Source organism: Melozone crissalis, unplaced genomic scaffold (genome assembly GCF_028551555.1).
Source record: "Melozone crissalis strain CALT ecotype California unplaced genomic scaffold, PUWL_Pcris_2 ptg000057l_1, whole genome shotgun sequence".
NCBI lineage: Eukaryota > Metazoa > Chordata > Aves > Passeriformes > Passerellidae > Melozone > Melozone crissalis.
The window spans coordinates 9412156-9431276 of NW_026535835.1; the positions used below are offsets into that span (position 1 = coordinate 9412156).

The 19121-nt window shown below is 42.3% G+C and overlaps 1 protein-coding gene across 1 annotated transcript in view; it reads left to right on the top strand.

Moving 5' to 3' along the window:
* Positions 1-252: 252 nt before the first annotated feature.
* The window catches only part of PPM1E (protein phosphatase, Mg2+/Mn2+ dependent 1E), a 59857-nt gene continuing 40988 nt past the window's right edge, over positions 253-19121 (top strand). The window contains exon 1 of the mRNA XM_054286987.1: positions 253-714. Within this exon, the coding sequence (XP_054142962.1) occupies positions 311-714 (404 nt within the window). The 5' untranslated portion in view covers positions 253-310. The remainder of the gene's footprint in view (positions 715-19121) is intronic.

The window sequence follows — 19121 nt, forward strand, 5'->3', positions numbered from 1 at the left end:
CCGCTCCCCCGCCAGCGCCGCGGCCCGAGCCGCCCCCTCGGGCGGCCGCCGGACCCCGCCGGGCCCCCCTCAGAGCCGCGCGCGCTCCCGACGCCCAGGCACGCTCACCCACACCCCGCACCCCCCGCGGCGTGCGCGGCCCCGCGGGCCCGGCTCGGGAGCGCGCGCGCAGGCGGCGGGAGGGAGGGAGGGAGAGGGGGGAGAGGGAGGAGGAGGAGGAGGAGGAGGAGGAGGCGGCGGCGGCGGCGGGCAGGGAGCTCTCTGCGGGCGCAGTGCTGATCCGCCGGCGGGCGGCCGGGAATGCGAAGCGATGGCCGCGGGCGGCTCGGGCAACGGCGGCGGCGGCAGCGCGGAGGAGAAGACCTACCGCCGCTTCCTCGAGCTGTTCCTGGGCGAGTTCCGCGGGCCCTTCGGGGCAGAGCCGGAGCCCGAACCGGAGCCCGAACCGGAGCCGGAGCCGGCGGCCCCCCCTCCCGCTGCCGAAGCCGCGGGAGACGCTGACGAGGAGCCCGGGGCAGAGGGAGAAGCGGGAGCGGCCGCCGAGGCAGAGGAGGGAGAAGGCGGCGAGGGCGATGCCGGCGACCCTCAGCCGCCCGCCCCGCCGCCGCCGCCCCCGCCGCTGCCCTCGCTGCCCCGGCCGCTCTCGGAGTACATCACGGAGGAGGAGGTGGAGGGCGAGTGCCTGGACCTCTGCCTGCAACAGCTCTACAAGTAGTGAGTGCCGGGCTGAGGGGAGCGGGGCAGGGCGCGGGACTGAGGGGACCTTCCTATGAGGGGCTGAGGGGACCTTCCTGTGAGGGGCTGAGGGGACTCCCCCAGTGTGTGGCTGAGGAGACCCCCGATGCGAGGCTGAGGGACTCCCAATGTGAGGCTGAGGTGCTCCCTAGTGTGAAACTGAGGGGACTCCCCATGTGGGGCTGAGGGACATCCCAATGTAGGGCTGAGGGACTCCCCCAATGTGAAGCTGAGGGGCCCCCGTGAGGGGCTGAGGGACTCCCCCAATGTGGGGCTGAGGGGACCTCCCCCGCCAATGTGGGGCTGAGGGAAGGAAGCGAGGACAAGGGGGATCCCCGAGGCAAAAGGGTTCAGGACTTCGGTGGTGCTGAGCACCCCGGGGTCACAGCGTCCTGCTCTGTGCGGCTGCCCCTGCCCCAAGGAATCCTCTGCTCTGTGCCCTCCGCTCGCCTCTGGCCGGGACAGGAGAAGGGAAGAGAGAAGGGAGAGCCACGAGCATCCATCTGGAGAGCAGCTTGCTGGGGAGGGAGAGCGCTGGGGGAAATGTCTCACGCTCTGGTGCCAAAGCAAGGAGGGGGGTTTGCCTCTGGTTGATTGTGCTGGGGCTTGAAATTGAAATGTTCCCACTGTGAGGGCTGGTAAATGGGGAAACCTCTGCCAAGAAGGGGAAAGAAGAAGGGGCAAGGGAAGAGAGGCGGTCCAGTCCCTTCGCCCTTCCAAAAAAACCACAGCACATGGAGAAAGCCACACCGTGTATTCACAGAGCGGGGAGAAAAGAGGAGTAGAAAGCCTTGGGAGAAAGCTATCCATAATCATGGGGATTTTTCTGCCGTCAGCTGGGGAAAGCCGGCTATACTCGGTTCTGTACGGAGGCAGTTTCCAGATCTGTGCTTTCTAAAGGCTGGTGCATAAAGAGGAAACAGATGGGATCTATTCCCAGTGTGGAAAGTCTGTGGACTGAAACCTAAAGATCAGTTACCAGTGCCTTGTATTGTGCTCAGCTCCGGCTTTGAAGGCTCGAAATAGAAGCGGTTGTTAGTGGCAATTCTTTAGGAACCTTTTTAAACTGATGCCACAGGAGGAGACAAATGAAGCTGTGAAAATCTGCACAGCACACCGGGGAGATTTTCTGCCATTGAGCCGGTAATTGTAATGAGAGGTGTTACTCAGTCGCAGAAATAAATAAATAAAGAGAGAAAAGAACCGGGTTTTACAACTGCATGGTCTGTTTCTATCCAGTTCTCATCTGCCCTCTGCGTTTGTGGACGGTAGGGACAACACAATGATAGCTGCAGAGGACAAAGCTCTCCCATTCACACATGCTCGCCCTGCCACCTTTGGAAAGTCTCTGGAATACAGCAGCACATTCATAGGATGTGGTAGAGAGCAGACAGGCAAGTCCCTTCTACCTATTTAGGACGTGTTTTGTTGGGTTATTTTTAAACAGGTTTGTGAAATCCAAAGTCACGATAGTGGGAATAAAGTTTTAGACGTGGAGCAGATGATTTGAAAGTATTATTTGAAGTATAGCTATGAAATTATTTTGAACTGGAATTCCTCCCCAATCCTTTCTCTCTCTGCCTGTCCCCATACCCCAGATTCCCCATTTCAAGGCTGAAATTAATAAGGAAAAAAAAAAAAAAGACCTTTTGAGAGGAATCTTTTTATAGAGGCAGCTCTTGCCAGGTTGTGGCTCTTTGGGTTTTTTCAGCCTTCAGTATAAATCTTTGGATGGCCACTGAATGAAGCATCCCCTGGCTTTGTTTGTGGTGAAATCAATGCAGGCTTCCTCCTCTAGGCTAAAACCAAGGTCTACCTCAAAATCATGGGAGCAGGGGATTATGTTGTGAGAAAACAGTTTCCTAAATGCTTAAATAAAACATTTAAAAATATTATAAGCCAAATCTAACAACTCCTAAGACAGAGCTAAACTGAAATAGCTTTCTCTTGAATGATGGTGGAATCTGAGGTAAGTGGAAATATGCAAAAGTATTCCTCAGGTAAGGCACTGTATTTTTAGTTCACTCTCCAGTCACCAGAGAAACTTAAAATGTGACAAGACTATAAAACAGGCAAAAGCAGAATCTTTTCACCCTTTACAGCCAAAGGCTCAGCTGGTTCCAGAGGTGGGAAACTTGATGTGTATGAATAAAGCTGCTCTTGTGCCAAACAGCTATGAAAGTGTTAAAATAAATTAAGAAAAATAAATAAATAAATAAAAAAGCACATGAAAACTCATGTAAAAGGGAATATTTCCTCTGTTTGTCCTTAGCAGGAGAGACTGTTCTGAAGGCATGTTTTCTGCAACTATATATTAGTCAAATGACTGGTTTGCATTCTATGTAGCATGAAGATAAAACCCATTGCTGTGAAAAATCCAACAGCTGTTTTGCAGCTATTTTAAGCACAGAGCTTTAGATCTTTTTGAGGAAAGTCAGACCATTTCAGACATGAGAACATATTGCTAATCATGACAAAATATAATGTTTTTCTGCCACTGTGTAGATCAGTATCAAAGAGTTCTTATTTATGAGATTTCCCTGCTATTTTCCAAAAGACTCATATTCCCCTTTGAGGTTTCCTGTTCCTGTTTGTTTTTTTTTTATTTTTTGTAGAGGCAACATATGCTTGGAAAATTAGATTAATGTAATCTTTCTATCTGTCTAAATGCCACCAAATGAGCACTGTGTGTTTTCTTAGTGACCCTCCCCAGAATGAAAGCCATCAATAGGAGCTGCATTAGCTGGAGAAAATTGTCAGAAGGGGATTGCCTTGGAACATTGGCTGGTAACCACAAAATGAACTCTCAGACTATAGCTAGACCATATTATTAAAGAGAAAAAGATAATTTACAGAGTTTCTGTGTAGAAACAAACATACCAAGGCCTTAAAACATTAAATATGAGATCCCATCTCTTCCTCCTGCTGAATCAGACCTGATTTCTGACTCATTTTAAAGGAAGAAGTTACTAACTTGAGTAACAAAGTTACATATCATGCTCTGGTCTCTTCCTCTTCCTACTGATACTTTTATTAAACCTGACACATTTAAAGAGCTGGTTCTTGACAAGACCTCTGAAAAACAAATCAGCAAAGTTGTGCTTGCCAAGAGAGGACACAGCCAGACTCTTACAATTGTGTCACCAGGAAGCACAAATTTGTCTTGCTGCTACACTCCTTTTTTCCTGTGCAAATGAAATGCTTTGAAAAATTCAACTGTGCATTCTTCTTGCTTTTCTTTTCATTTTTTTTTTTTTTTTGCCCCAAGCTTTGATAGGAATAGATACAGCTGGTATAATTTCTAGGTTCAGGTTTATTTTCAGTGATTTTAGAGGTACAACATTTCTGCTTTCAAATGTTCATTTAGGAATTCAAATTTCATTTCAACAAGCTTAGAAAGTAGCCCTACTTCTCCAGTGCTGAGTTTGCAGAAGATGGTAAGTAAAATAAAAGTAAAAATTATTGTTATGTCATCTTAAGTGCTTAACTAAGTCCCTGATGGCAACATTATTATTTTAAGGGCTGTAAAAGCCTTGCTTTGACTTGGAACATAAAGAGAAAAGCTTTGAAGCACTCTCTCTTTACATTTCTTCACAGAACACTGTGCGACATTCACAGAATACTTAGATTCCAATAAAATGCAGTATTTGGAGGCAGTTCTTTTAACTGATCCTTTCTTTCTCTTAAAGAGAGAAAATATTTTTTGCTTATGGATTTCCCACAGCCTTACTATAAAAAATCAGGAAAGGCAATGCAGGCTCACCCTTCTAACACTGGAGTTAAGTAAAATGTGGACAGTAAATGAGAATGGAGGTTTTGCCCCTCAGCTTGCAATGTTAAGCTAAAGAAGACCTTCTTGTAGTAATTTTCCATGAGCAGAAATCCTTTTTAAAATAAAATAAGCTCTTGAAAATTGTTATTTCTGCTATCTCCATCTCTGTTGAGTGGAGAGATGGAATCCTCTCCCTTTGAATAGCAGATATCCATGTTTTAACTTGCTCTCTAAACCCTCTCACATGAAAGCTGGCACTGTTGTCACTTTAAGTTGAAATCCATGTATGATGCTGGATGGGCTTTCTTAGCATCATATTAAATAGGCTGTGATGTTTTACTCCTTCATAATTTGTCTTTTATAATCGATTCTATTGATTGCAATCTCAAAGCCCTTTTTAGAAATATAATTAACTACTTGCCATGTCTAATATTAATCACAAGGACCAACAAAAAGTCATTGCATCCTTTTTAACATGGTGCTTTTCTCATCATCTTTTGTGAGGTTTTACAATAGAAATGATAATGTTGGCCTGTGCCCACAATGAATGACAGGAGGAGATTTGGCTGCACCTGGCTGGGGCATTTTCTGTGGTTAATGAGATTGGATAGAGAACATTCCATTTAGAATATCCTAATATTCCTCCGTGTTAGGAATATTTCATCTAATCTAGGCTTGGATTAGATATCAGGAACTGTTCCCTGTGGGGTGGGGATGCCCTGGCACAGGTGCCCAGAGCAGCTGTGGCTGCCCCTGGACCCCTGGCAGTGCCCAAGGCCAGGCTGGGCAGAGTTTGGGCACCCTGGGACAGGGGAAGGTGTCCCTGCCATGGCAGGGCTGGCACTGGGTTGTTTTCACAGCCCCTTCCAACCCAAACCTGGCTGGGATTTCCCATCCTGGGGCTGTTTTAACTCTCCCAGGAGCCCTCCAAGGTCAGGAATCCCTTCCAGGGTGGTTGTGGAGCTGGCTGGGTACAGCTGAGGATGCTGACATCACTCCCAAGGGATTTTGGTGCGAGAAATCCTGGTGTTTGTCTGAATTCATCCTAAATCATCCCACTGGAGGGTGTGCAGAAAGTCAAGAGCTTCAGTGCTGCTGGTACCTTCTCACTCTGGAAAGAGCCCAAGTTCTAAATGCTGCTGATGTCATGGCACACACATTTCATCCCCTTAGCCTAGAAATCACTATAATCTACAAACAGAAATCTAAATCTACAAATTAGATTTAGAAATCAAAATCTACAAATAGAAATCACTATAATCTACAAACAGAAATCCAAATCTACAAATTATATTTAGAAATCAAAATCTACAAATAGAAATCACTATAATCTACAAACAGAAATCTAAATCTACAAATAATCTACAAATAGAAATCACTATAATCTACAAACAGAAATCTAAATCTACAAATTAGATTTAGAAATCTAAATCTACAAATAACCTACAAATAGAAATCACTATAATCTACAAATAATCTACCAACTTCCCAAACACAACTCATTCTCTACACACTGAGGGATTCTTGTTGTTTCTAAGGCATATTCAGCTCACCCTCCCACACTTTTAAAAATACTGAAGGAAATCAAATATTTTGATACTCATTATAAAAAAAAAGGAATAGCAGCTCAAAAGATCTATCTAAATTGCAGATTTACATTTTGTAATGGTTAACATATAAGGTGACATTTCAAAACTTCCTACTTTATGATTAAAAGGATGCTGAGTTTTTCAAGCACAAGGGTGACTATGCTTGGGAGTTGCTTTATATAGCATTAAAAATCATTTTAGTGAACAGATTATGGAAATATATTCATTCCACTGCTTTTATTTCAATGAACGTTGCTGGTAGTACAACACATTAAAGGGAATTAATGTTGTTAGGAGCTTTTCACACCAAGATTTTTTTTTGACCCAAGAGCAATTTGCACAGATTCTCTCCTCCTAAGTGAGGCTGTTTGCTTTTGAGTACAAACTGACTGAAGAATTAGATCTGTGCTAACACATTCTTTTTTTGGACCTTATACAACCACTCCTGCAACTCAAATCTCATTGGCCATTGTGTGGAACTGCTTTTGACTCTGCCTTTTGGATGTGATGAGCTTCATTCCTCTGGAGAGTTTGTTTGGTAATTCTTTTTGGCACAAAACACTGCACAGAACATTTTTATCCTTAAAATCCCTCATTGTAACTTTAACAGTGGCAGAGCATTTCTCCACCTGTTCTTTGAAGAACTCAATGTGGTTCTTTTCATAAAAGGTGAAACTTTTAGTTTGCTTTGCATTCTGTGAGAGAAGTTTCAGTGCCTTGCCTGCTGTCTCAGTGATACTCTCATTCATTTTTGTTGTCTGGCTAAATTGCTTACATGATCACATTAAAAGCAAAAGCAACAGGGCGTGCAGTAACAGATAATGAGAATACTATTTATTACTATATTTGATACTCTGAAATATTCTCTGGCTGTTCCACACCATTTTCTTTCTTCCCATTTTTTGGTGCCTGCTCTTTTTTGGTTTGTTTTCTCCTTGCTGTCTAGGAAAGACGTGTGAGAAAGGAGATGAAATGGAGTGAGCAGTTTAAAACATTAGATGTTCTTTGAAGCATGCTGCAAGACAGTCTTATGCAATGCAATCACAATTATGTAATGCAAATGATTACAAAAATAAATGTATCCTGGACAATATGTGTGAGAGAGATGTTAGGAACCCATGACACTGCTAAAGGGCCGTTACTACAAGTTGTACTTCAGGGCCTTCTGTTTGGGTTGGCTGAAATCTCAATTACTAACCAAATATTCCAGATTTTTGTTGTTATAACACACCAGTGATTAGATAAAATGATTGCAGACTGTGGACTTGTTTTACAGCAACATTTTCTGCCATGCCTTTGTACTTCATTAAGAAGAAACAACATTACCCGCCTTTAATAAGACATTTTATAAAGAAGTAATCATCAGAGCCATAAATGAGGAGTGCGTGGGAAATAGCTGCCCTTGGGTACTTCTATAATTAATACAGAAGTTAAACAAGTTAACCAGACTGCAGGATCACCTCAGTTTATGTTTGTATTGGATGGAAAACAGCTGAGGGCAAGGAATGATTGAGTAATGCAGCAGTGGAAGCTGTGGAGCTGCTCCCAGCCCTGAACTCTCTGTGCACCCTCATGGGCGGCTTTGGTGGCAGGGCAGGGTTACCAAGTGGGCTGCTAAACTCTGATCATGGCAAAATGGCCTTGGATGCACACAAACCTGAAGTGGGAAACTGCAATTGCAGCAAAAGGAATGTTTGATTAATTTGGTAAAATTGTGGGCAGCCCCTTCATTTTCTCAGGGGGTAGGATTTGGAAGCTATTTTTGCTGGCCTTTGATGATCCAGTAAAGCCTGTTAAATTGTACCTAACAAATTTTCAACTTTAGTTTCTTCTGCTCTTCATTTACAAGAAAGAATTTGAGTACTTTACTCGTTTGAGAATATGATTTTTTCATAGGCTCTGTACTTCCACACCATGTAACTAATAATAGAAGCAGCATGTAAAAATAGCCCTTGGCATTTTAACTTCTTGGCACTTTCTCGAGGGCTGTTCCTTTCACCTCAGGCTGTGACCTTCTTACTGAGGGTCAGAGAGCTGAAATGAACGTGGTGACTTGTTCCTCCTCAGTGTTACAAACACTCTGCTCTGCATGTTACATTAATTAGCTGCCACAAGGATTCCATTCCTTCAGTCCTAACTCCAAGTTCTGCAAGGCTGAAACTCCCCATGCTCTAGTAGAGAATTCAACAAATTTTTGTTGTTTTCTTTTTCTCAACAAAATAAATATTATAATAACATGTTTGGATTGTTAGTTTGTAATAGATCACCTGAAAACCCAGGGAAACATTCAGTTCCTCTTGGAACCTCTGGGGCCAACAGTGATAAATTATCAAAAATACCAGCCTGGATAAAAAGCAGGAATTCAGTAAGTTATAAACTAAAGCACACACTTGTACACAGCATGACATTTATTTTAAACTAAGGCTTTTCCAAACCTTTCCTAGAAGTGGTGTCATTCTGTTTGTCATCTCATTGCTGTGTTTGAGGAAATATTGATGAATTCATGTATTTATTTATAAAGGTCCCTGTCTAAAACGAGTTTATGTTCTCAGCTCTCTTATTACCCCTTTCTCCTGAAAGGGATAATAATACTCTTCAGAAAAGCTGGGTAAAAACCAAATATTTGGCAATGAGAAGCCAGAAGCTCAATATTTCTGGGGGTTAGAGGAACACCCCTGTTTGGGACAGATGCACTTTGAGCCTGCAGAGCATGGAGGTGTTGGGCTGTTCTGAGTTCTGCTTCCTCACTGGATTCTGCTCCTCAGAGAGCGGGAGATCTACCTGGTATGACATGAATTTAACCTCTCCTCTTCTTAGCACTCCAAAAAGTCCAAATTTTCAAATATCCAAAGCATCAGATTCTCTAAGAAAATTAATTGATGCTAACCTGAAGTAGGGAAGAGCCCCCAGTAGAAATGAGCATTGATAAAACAGAAGTGGGAGCTTTTAACCTTTTACCTTAGTGGTACAAACTGTGTAAATCAATGGGAATGATTGTCTGCTGTACAAACAGAGAGTGAGAGAGATCACTGTGTGAAAGTGGTGCAGTTCCCTCTGGGATGAGAGGAAAAGCAGCTGCAGGTTCTGGGTGTGTGTCCAGGCTGGAGGAGCTGAGCCTGCACTGACTGCTCCCCTTCCCAGTGCATTGAGAACCAATTGGAAATGCTTTAAAATTCCTCATGCTGTCAACTTCTCTCAGTTTGGCTGATAAGAATGACCCAAATGATCATACAATGCTTCAAACCTCACTAATTACATTGTATATTAATTTTAGAGAGGCTTTTAGATACTTTTGGTTTAGCACCCCACAATTCACACTCACTTTGTTTTCCCAAGTGTCAATGCTGTCCATGACATACAATAAAGTCATCTCCAGAAACATGAGTCAAGCCACAAAGTTCTAAATCTGGCTCTGGGGATTAGAGAAAAAATAGTTTATCCTACAAAATTACTAAATATCCTAAAAATATTTATCTCCTCCCTGAAATTTTACAAACTTTTTCTGTGTCTTGGGAGATATAAGTTAGAAGGTTTGTCAACAGGGAATATAGAGACTAGAATACAATAAATCTGAAAAATACTTCTTAAATTCATCCTAGCTGGTTGAAAATTTAATGCAGAAAGCAATGAGCTCTAAATATTTAGATTATCATTCTTTAGAAAAGCTCTTCTTCCATTTCTGTTCATGTAATTCTATATTAAATAGCTTTAAGAAACCAATTACAAGATATATATCTTATACATGACAAAATATGGGATTTACCTAATAAAAAGCTAGTTTTGCATGAACATATTGAAAACTATTCAATTTTATTTATTGTCCTCTGAAAATGGATGGATTTGGTCAATTCCTGTTTCCACGCTCTGTCTGTGCTTCTCAACAGGAATAAAAAGAAATCTGGAATTTACATCTTGTGGAGTGGGTATTAGTTTTTATTTTTTGAAATAGAGATAACAAAGAACTTGTGGGGAAGTACAAAAAGAAGAAGGAAAGTCTGCTTTGTGTTTGTGAAGAGATGAGACCCAGCTCATTAAGGCAGTGTGAAATAATAAAACAGAAAGAGGAAGAATGAGTTAAATAATACCACAAACATAAGTGACCCACCCATTCATTCCTTAGAGAATCATTGTCAGTCTGTGAAAGGGGTTTGCAAAATAGAGAAACTCCTCAGTTTTTGATCCTGGCCCAGTTCCTGAGCTGAGCTGGTTACACAGGGCTGAGTTTGGACTTGGACACCCCTGTGAGGTACCAGGGCTGTGCTGTTTAATTTAGAGAAGGATTTGGTGCTTCCTCATGCTCTTGTTTTCATGGAGGTTTGCTATTAACATCCTCCTACCAGCTCCAGGTGCTTTCAGGGAGCTGCTTTGGGCTGCACTCAGGTTTTTTTGGAAGGACTGATAAAATAATTCGAGTGTCTCCTTGTGGTGCTGTGCGAGTGTGACAGTGCTCGCTTTGCCTGGGGCTGTCTGGCAGGCAGAGCAGAAATTCAGAGGTGTTAAACCCTGAGTGATCCTGGTAGCAACAATAAACCTGGAAATTGCAGGGCAGTGCCAAGCCCCACACTGTGTCTGGAGGTCAAGCTGCATTTTTTACATGTCAAGGACTTCCAAGTTATGTCAAAGGAAGTCTGGGCTAAATAAAAAGGCACAGGATATGACCCTCAAAAATTGCTGTTTTTAAATCCAAGAATAAACTAACACATCCTCCAGTCTCATAAACCCTTATGTCTCAGAAGTGAGTTAATTAATTTACTCTATATTTATCCTTTATTTTAAGGAAGATGATTTGTTTTACTTTTCTAGGAAAAAGGAAGGATAAATACATAAAGCAGGGCAGGAGGTTGGGAAAATTTATAGGGGAAAAAAAGAGAAAAGAGCAAGTTACTTTTGGTTTAAAAGTAAACATTCAAAAATTCTTCTTCACTTAAGAGAATCCTTTTCATTCTTGATCTCTTCTCCCCACCCTCTGCCAGTTCAGTGACAAAGTTTTCATTTCTGTAGCTATAAATTAAATTATATTGTGCTGCTGCTACAAGAATAAATCCAATTGGGAGTCTTGTTGGACAAGTGCTTTCCTTGTTCCTCTAGAAAAGTCCCATATAAAAATGGCATTTTAAAATGCCATAAAAATCCCTAAAACAGGAATCTACAAGTGAAAAGGTGAATTAGAAAGTGCTGCCAAACCAAGCAATCATTGTATCAGCACTTAGCTCAAATGATACAACTGATGTAAATTTAAAATAATTGAGAAGAAACTCTGGTGTTGGGTTGGCTTCTGAAAAATGTACTTGGAAACATTTTAGACTTCTACTGTGCTATCAACTTGGAAAGTTTCCTTAAAAAAAGAACAAACTGAAATTTCAGTGGGGTTGTTTTCCAACAGACACTGCAGTCACCAATTAACCTCCAAGAAGAAAGGGGCAGAATGAGAAAATGTAATAGACACAATTGAAAATAATTTAAAAATAAAATTGTGAGGGTAATTAGAGCTGAAGCATTGGATCAGCTCAAACAATTAAAAGGAATTGCCAGGATGATCATTTCAGTTCCCTTCTCTAACCAGGCTGTGTTTAACCCTCCCAGTAAAACTCTGATTGCACCTCATCACCCAGGCAGTTCCAGTTAGAGGCTGAGAGCTGCAATCCATCCAAAGCTCAGCACTCCTCCTGTGCCCTGTGAAAAACTGAAAAACTGGATTTTCTGTTTGATCCCTTGGGGAAACTGCACCTTTCACCCAGCCACACCCCCTGATTTATTCAGTGATGTACCTGTAGGGCAGCAGCTGAGATATCATAACTGGATTTACAGAATTGTCATCTTTCTCAGGTTTCAGCACTCTCTTCTGCCAGTGTTCAGTGTTTCTTCCATGACAAAGGAAGTCTGACAAGGCAAACTGTTGGTACAAATTGTCTTGTTCATCCAGTGTGGTCTAACCAGCTAGAGAAGCTTTTATGTTTCCAGGAGTGGTTTGAAAAGATAAATCTTTCATTCTCTACCAGTCCCTATTGTTGTTTTATAGATGGGAAATAAGAATTCCTCACATTGTAGAAATCTCTTGGCAAACAGAAGGACACTGACATGGCAAGTTACCCCTGAACGTGGTGCTGATGAACTTACACCAATTAGGATGGGATTGGTAATGAGCAGATTTGTTCTTTCTGACATCTAAGAGAAATTGATAACTGTTAGATTTGTTCCTCATCTTTTGTCAGGGGTCTGGTTCTCTGCTGGTTGCTGATAGAATTAACTGTGGAGTGATGTGTTGACCCAACATCAAAATAAAGTTTTTGCAATATTAATATATATTTCTACAGTATATACACTACACACTATAGTACAGTATATTAAGTAGATTTGTAACTCCCCCAGTTGCATGCTCCAGCCCACATGCTGGGATATCCTGTAGCAGAAAACATTCCACAAGTATTATTGTGCTCCAAGATTCATCTGTTCTCTTCCACCTCCTGGATCCAAAGATAGTTTACACATCTCTGTTGTGTGAACACAATAGAGTATGAGGATGATGCCTCTCTCTGCATTTGCCTGCAAATATTCATTATTCATTTGTTGTAACCATAATCTGAGAAAAACTAAAATAAATGCATGATAAGGCAGGATTTTTACTACAGATGCAAGGCTGATTAATTTTACTGGCACTTTTACTGCTGCTCTCTGTGTGTATTGTAAAACCATTGTAGTACTCTGTGAAAAGAGGAGAGACTACTACTGTGAGTATGAGTAGCAAATACAAGCTGCCAGTGTCACTTAGAGCAAGGGGAAGTGACATGATAAGGAAATTTTACACTCAAGTGTCTAAAATTGTTGCCCTCATCATAACACTGGTGGGAACAACAAACTGGGGAAGTTCCTGAAAAATGGCAGCGTAAACAAAGCTCTTTGGGAAGTGTTGCCCTTGATATCAGGTTTGAAAATATCATCCTGATTATTTTATTCCTGCAAAATACTGGCCATGGTGCTCAATAATAGGGAAAAAAAAGGCACACAAATGCACACCTCTGTCTAGAACAGCTTTTATCTGTAGCCAACAAGCTTGCCCATGAGCCACCAAATGAGTTTTCTGAGTTAAAAATAACTTGATTAGGAGCTTATTAAAAATACAGAATTGGTTAAATGATGTGTTAGTGTGTGTATGCAAGGTGTTAGTGTGTGGTGGGTTTTTTGTTCTGAATTAAGAATGTGGGAGAACTGGGATGTTTTTCTCTCCATTGTGTCTCAGAGAAGGCCAGAGGAACTGAAATCACCTGTCCATGCTCTAAGGTGGTTTAGAGGAACAGTGAGGGAGGGCAGAGCCAGAGGAGATGCTCAGTCAGGATTTTGGCCTCACCACCTGCAGGGAGCTGACCTCCCCCAGTAAAGTGTGTGAGGCTCCTTATGGAATGTCCATTTTTGTAAAAACCAGGGATAATCTGTGGGCTCTAAACCCATTTACTGTGCTCTAACTTCACCAGATTTCCTCCAGTGATAACTCTGAGCTGTCATCTCCCTGTTTCTGAAAAATGCTTAACCCTGAAGAATCCAATCTGGCTGTACATAATCCTGAATAGCCACATTGGATATGGATTCTACCTATCAGTTCTCCCCCTGTTTGTCTGGATAAGTTTCATTCAGGCCCTATTGATCACAATTAAGGGTTGAAATTAGAAATTGACTTTCATTAGCTCAAGGCAGATTCATCTCAAGGCACTGGAGGAGGTTGTACTCACTTTCTGTTAGTGGAGTTGACAATCAGGTTCAGCTGGAATCCAAGAGTGCAGTGGGAAGGCTGTATCCCAATTTCTTAATGTGACAGCTACCCAGGGAATTACTTTCAGAAGCAGAAGAAGGGAAACTGGAAACACTGAGGGGGTGGATGCAGACAGATATGACAGGATTCTAAGAACCTGGGATTCCTGACAGCGTAGGCCTCCGGAGCCCACCCACTGAGCTTTGGCAGGTAATAATCTGGGAAATTAGAATATACTTATTTTAAGAGAATCCGTTGAGATGTTTGATCTCAGATCTTCATTACACATACAGCAAGGCTTCTGCTGCTGGAGCTCTGTTATTTTCCCAATTATCTTGAAGGCAGGAAGAGATTTCAGAATGGATTTTGTAATGGTGTAGCACCCAGTGAAGTGAGCACAAGCCTGACCACATTCTGCAGAACCTATCATTGTGATATTCCTGTAGGAAAAAAATGTTCAGTCAACTTGGATGTGCTGCTCCTGAATGGAGCTGGCTGAGATCCTCGTGCTCTGTGTGTGGGTAATGAGATTGCAAAATCCTGGCACGGGGAGGAATCACTGCAACTAAAGAGCTCAGATTTACACCCCCCCAAAACTGCTTGGTTTCTCCAGAAACTCCTCATTTCCACAGAGCAACCCCGTGCAAATGATGGAATGAAATGTTTACAAACAGTGGAATTTGTGTTGTGGTGCTCAGCCCATTCCTCTGCTACAAAGCCACTGGGCAGCTTTATCTTACAGCTCAGCAGATTAGGGCTGGATCTGTGTGCTCCTACAAAAGCCTTCCTCCTTCCCCCCGAACATATCCTGAATCTGGACTGTAAAGCAGTGTGTGTGTAATTGGGGAAAGAAATGGAATATATTTCCTGGTGGCAGGGGAGTTCAGGCTCTGCTGGGACAAATGGCAGCGCCTTTAATGAGCTGCACGGGGCAAGATTGAGTGCATGCTGCAGGAATTGCTGTCAGAGTGGGGCTCTGATAGGACTTATCAAAGAGTACATGCTACTTATCTATCTTAGGCAGGGAACTCTAACTCCCTTTAACTGTCAGCACATCTATAATCCTTCCAAGTCTGGAATTGTTGATAGAGTGCCAAATATCTTGGGTTATGGATTGCCAGAACGAGGGAGATCTGTGTTTGTAATCTCAAACAAAGCAAATGTAGCTGTTTAATGAAATTCTGCTGAGCTTTTAATATGGCATAATATAAGCCTGGTTTGTTGTGGGGTTTTTTTCAGTATTGTTTTGGAGATAAGACAGAGGGATGGGGATATAGAGAGATTTGAGGATTATAGCTGCCTACCTACAGATAGATAGCACAGGCAAACCCAGCCATTTATGTTGTTATTTCTGCATGGTGGGAGTCTTAATATACACACTGGAATGTTCTGGTCAATTAGTACCTTTCTGGTATTATGAAGGTGGTGTTAAAAGGACATTGGAGATGAGACAATGTTGGAGCATTCAGCAATGAAAAAATAACATCAAAAAGGACAAAACAGCCTCTGCTGAATGGTGTAATCAGCAAGGAGGCTATTTTAATTCTAATTCTCCATGAATCAACATCTGTCTGCTTGCTGGTTTATCTTTAAAGGCGTACACACACAGACATGAGCATGCACAGGCTCTGGAAAGAAATATATTTTAATGTAGAGCTGATTGAGGCTGTGGTTTCACTCCTGAAACCCAAGTCCTGTGCTAAATCTCAGCACAATTTCTGCCAGCTGCAGTACCAGGCTTTAGCTCAGGGTTCCTGTTCCCTTCCTCATCTAAAATTTCACAGCTCTGGCACTTCTGCTGCTGATTTACGTGGCAGTGCCAGTGGCACAGGAAGAGCCACAACAACGTCCCCAGTTCCTGCCATCCCAGCTCCCTGCCAAGTGAGTGAAGCTCATCCCTTTCAGCTCTCTTGCTGCAGCTCCCATTAATGTGGAGATTCTCATTGAGAGGGGCACAGCAGCTCCTGCCCTCACCCTGCTGAAGGTATGGCTGTTCACAAGAATAATTACAGCAGATGAGTAATTCTTGTTCCCTGATCAAAACAGAGAAACAAAACAAAAGGGTTATCAGGCATGGCTCAGGCTGCCCAGGGAAGTGGCTGAGTCACTGTCCCTGGAGGGATCTAACAGCCTTGTGGATGTGACATTGGGGACATGGGGTAGTGGTGGCCTTGGCACCACAATTGGAATCAATCTTTAAAGTTTTTTTCCAATTCCTTTTTTTTTCCCCTTCATCCTTAACAAAGCCCTGGGGCTAACAGCTCCTACAAGCCTACATTTTTCTTCATTTCCTTTTCAACTCAAGGGTAATAGCAGTTAAATCTAGTAAAATAAATGTTGATTGATGGAGTTTATTCATCATGCCAGGCTAATGAGGCATCATAAATATATTTGTGAATGTGTAAAATCCATTGGGGGCAATGGCTTCGGTTGGATAAAAGATACAAAATCTTCTTGTTTCACTTGTCTTGGAGGGAGGAACCAGCTGAGCATGTCACTGTTGATTCAGAGTTTTTCAACCTTCACTGGTGCAAATAGGTTCTTTTTCAAAATTCTCCAGAGGAGAAACATGACAAAGCAAGCCTGTCTGCTTTTTGAGTTTCTCCCCAGAGATGCAATCAAACAGCAGAATCAGATCCTGAATTTCAAGAAGGAAAATACATGAACATTTCCATTTTTCTCCTGCTGACAAATTTTGTTTACAGAGTTGTGGCTGACAGGACTTTTGTGGCTCATCAGTGTCCTTGTTCCATTAACCCATGTTTGCTGCAGAACTGGTTTCTGCTCTATAGGATAAGAGTAGGGTTCCTATATATACATATCATAGATTATTTTGATAGTAAACCAGGGATCTTGACCTAAAAAAATCCAAAAATCTGCAGTTAATGGTTTGAAAATGTCTGCCTGTGTTTAGAAATGTTTATCATAACACAGGAAATTACAAAGGCAATTGGAAAGCTGGAATTCCTTTCACATGGGCTGCTCGTTTGCATCTTAATGAGATACTTCTCATTAGTCCAAGAAATGCAGGTCAAAGAACCCCAGCAAAATCTGATAATTTTGCTTCTCTGTACCCCTGCTCATCTCAGGAAATTTGGTTTGAGTCAGTGAATATGGAATGTCAGTTAATTATTAATATTATTTGTGCAGAGAAGAGCAAATTGGCTTTTCCTTGCAAAAATACCTCACCACAGTATCTGTGCCTTAAATCAGTGAAAGATTTGTTATTTGTGTTGATATCTCACTGTGTTTTGCAAAGTTCAAGAGAATAATATTTCAATATCATGTTCCTTTGGGGATGATGATTGTGTTAGTTAAAATTTCCTGTAAATTGAAATGTTACTTTTAAGGTCATTATTCTTCATGCATAAGAATGGAAAGAACATGAAGCATTTGTAATGGAACAGAGTATTGCTGTGGAAAATGTCAATTGTAAATTGTTCCTCTCGTGTGTACAGAGGTTCTGATGTCAAAGGTAAATGTTCTGCTATTAAATGGAATTTCTTTAGCTAGAGAAAATGTGCTCAGACTCAGCCCTCATCTTCTGAGGATCAACTTGTCTGATTTGGGACTCGGCTCTGAGAGCCTGACACTCCCATTTATCACGAGCAGCAAAGCCAGAGCAAGTGGCACCATCCTGACCTGCCAGAGGAAATTTCCTTCCTTTCCTTCTTCCATTCAGGTTTCTAATGACCCTTCTGTCCTGGAGGAGTGTGCAGGTGTCCTCTGGAACAAACCCTCCATGCCATAAACAGCACCTGAGGGCTCCTCTACTGGATTTTAAGGCAGTTCAGGTGATCATTTCCCATCAGCAAAAACTGGAAATATATCTGAGTGGTTTGAGCCTAATTTTCCTGGGATGTGACCATGGAATTGAGACATTTACCCTGAGTTCTGTGCTGAGAGCCCTAATCTGGCTTTGCCACCAGGAATGGGCTGCATCCCACAACATTCCTGACTGGAAAAGGCCCATGGCATTCCACCCCCACTCCTGAGCCTGACCATGAATTATTGCACTGGGGAAAACACAGATTAAACCAGCAATTCATGTGATGGCTGAGCACAGAGCAGGGAAACTGCTTTTTTAATCTCTAAAAATGTTCTCAAGACTTAGGTAAACCTTTGTCAGTCTATCAAATTTAAACATTAGCTCCTCAATCCCAAAACTTGCTGCTGCCAAATTCCAATTAGCATTTTTTTGAGGGGAAAGGTTGAATTTTGGCTTTGCCTTGTGAAGGCGTGCAAGAGCAAACAGCATATCCAGTATATTTACTTTTTAACAACATAAACTCTTGGCTCTTCCTCCAAGAGCAGCTGTTCTATTCCTTTCGTGGCTTTTATTGCCTTCTGTGTACTTTTTCTTGTTTGTCTGTGCTGGGAGGGGAAGTTGTAAGCACAGAAGCTGGACTGAGATCCCAATCAGAGCCAATATTCACCCAGGGTTTATAAAGCAGGATAACAACATCCCTGCTCCCATAACCACCAGCACTCTGCTGGCTTTATTTGCCTTTAGTGAAGAGTAAACTGCCTTTTTAATAGACCTATTCATTATAACTTAGAAGAATGCTTCTCCCAAGAGGCAATAGCCTGTTCAGAGACTATTTTGGGTGTGAATTTAGGATGGAGGTTTCTTCCCCTCCTGCATCCCTTTACATTAACCTACAGTGTGATTTTGCTGCCACTTTGTCACCCTCACCCAACAGCCTGGCATTGCTGCCACTAAGTTTATTCCATCCTGAGTAAATATTATATTAAGATATGTCACTTAAGAGAAGGTATGTATAGAACTGTTTAACTTTTAAATGCTTAACAGATCAAAATAATGAAAATAAATTGCTCCTGAGTTAAGTACAGGAGGAGGCCCATGAATTTTAAACAACTGGCCTCAATTATCCTTCCTCCTGTGGTGCTTCCATTCAGATAAGCCTGCAGCAAAGCACTTGGCCTAAAGATGTTCATATGCTGTGGTCTCTCCATGGAAACAGTCTTAAACCAGAGAAAACAATTCCATTTTTAAAAAGGCTGAATCTCCTTTCCAGTTGGCTCCTAAAATAACTTTGAGCTCAGCCTCACACGTGCTCACTGCGAGTTAACTCGGCGAGGGCTGAGGGATGGTGTTAGAGCCATTTTAAGGAGAAAGTTGGGGACACTGCTGTGACAGTCACTTCAGCTGCCAGGGTGGCCTTGGAGAGTGATCTGCTCCTTCAGCACCGCATTTTCATGTGGTGGCCCTTTTGGAAAGCTGGGGATTAGGAGCCTTCCTAAACTCATATTGTGGAAT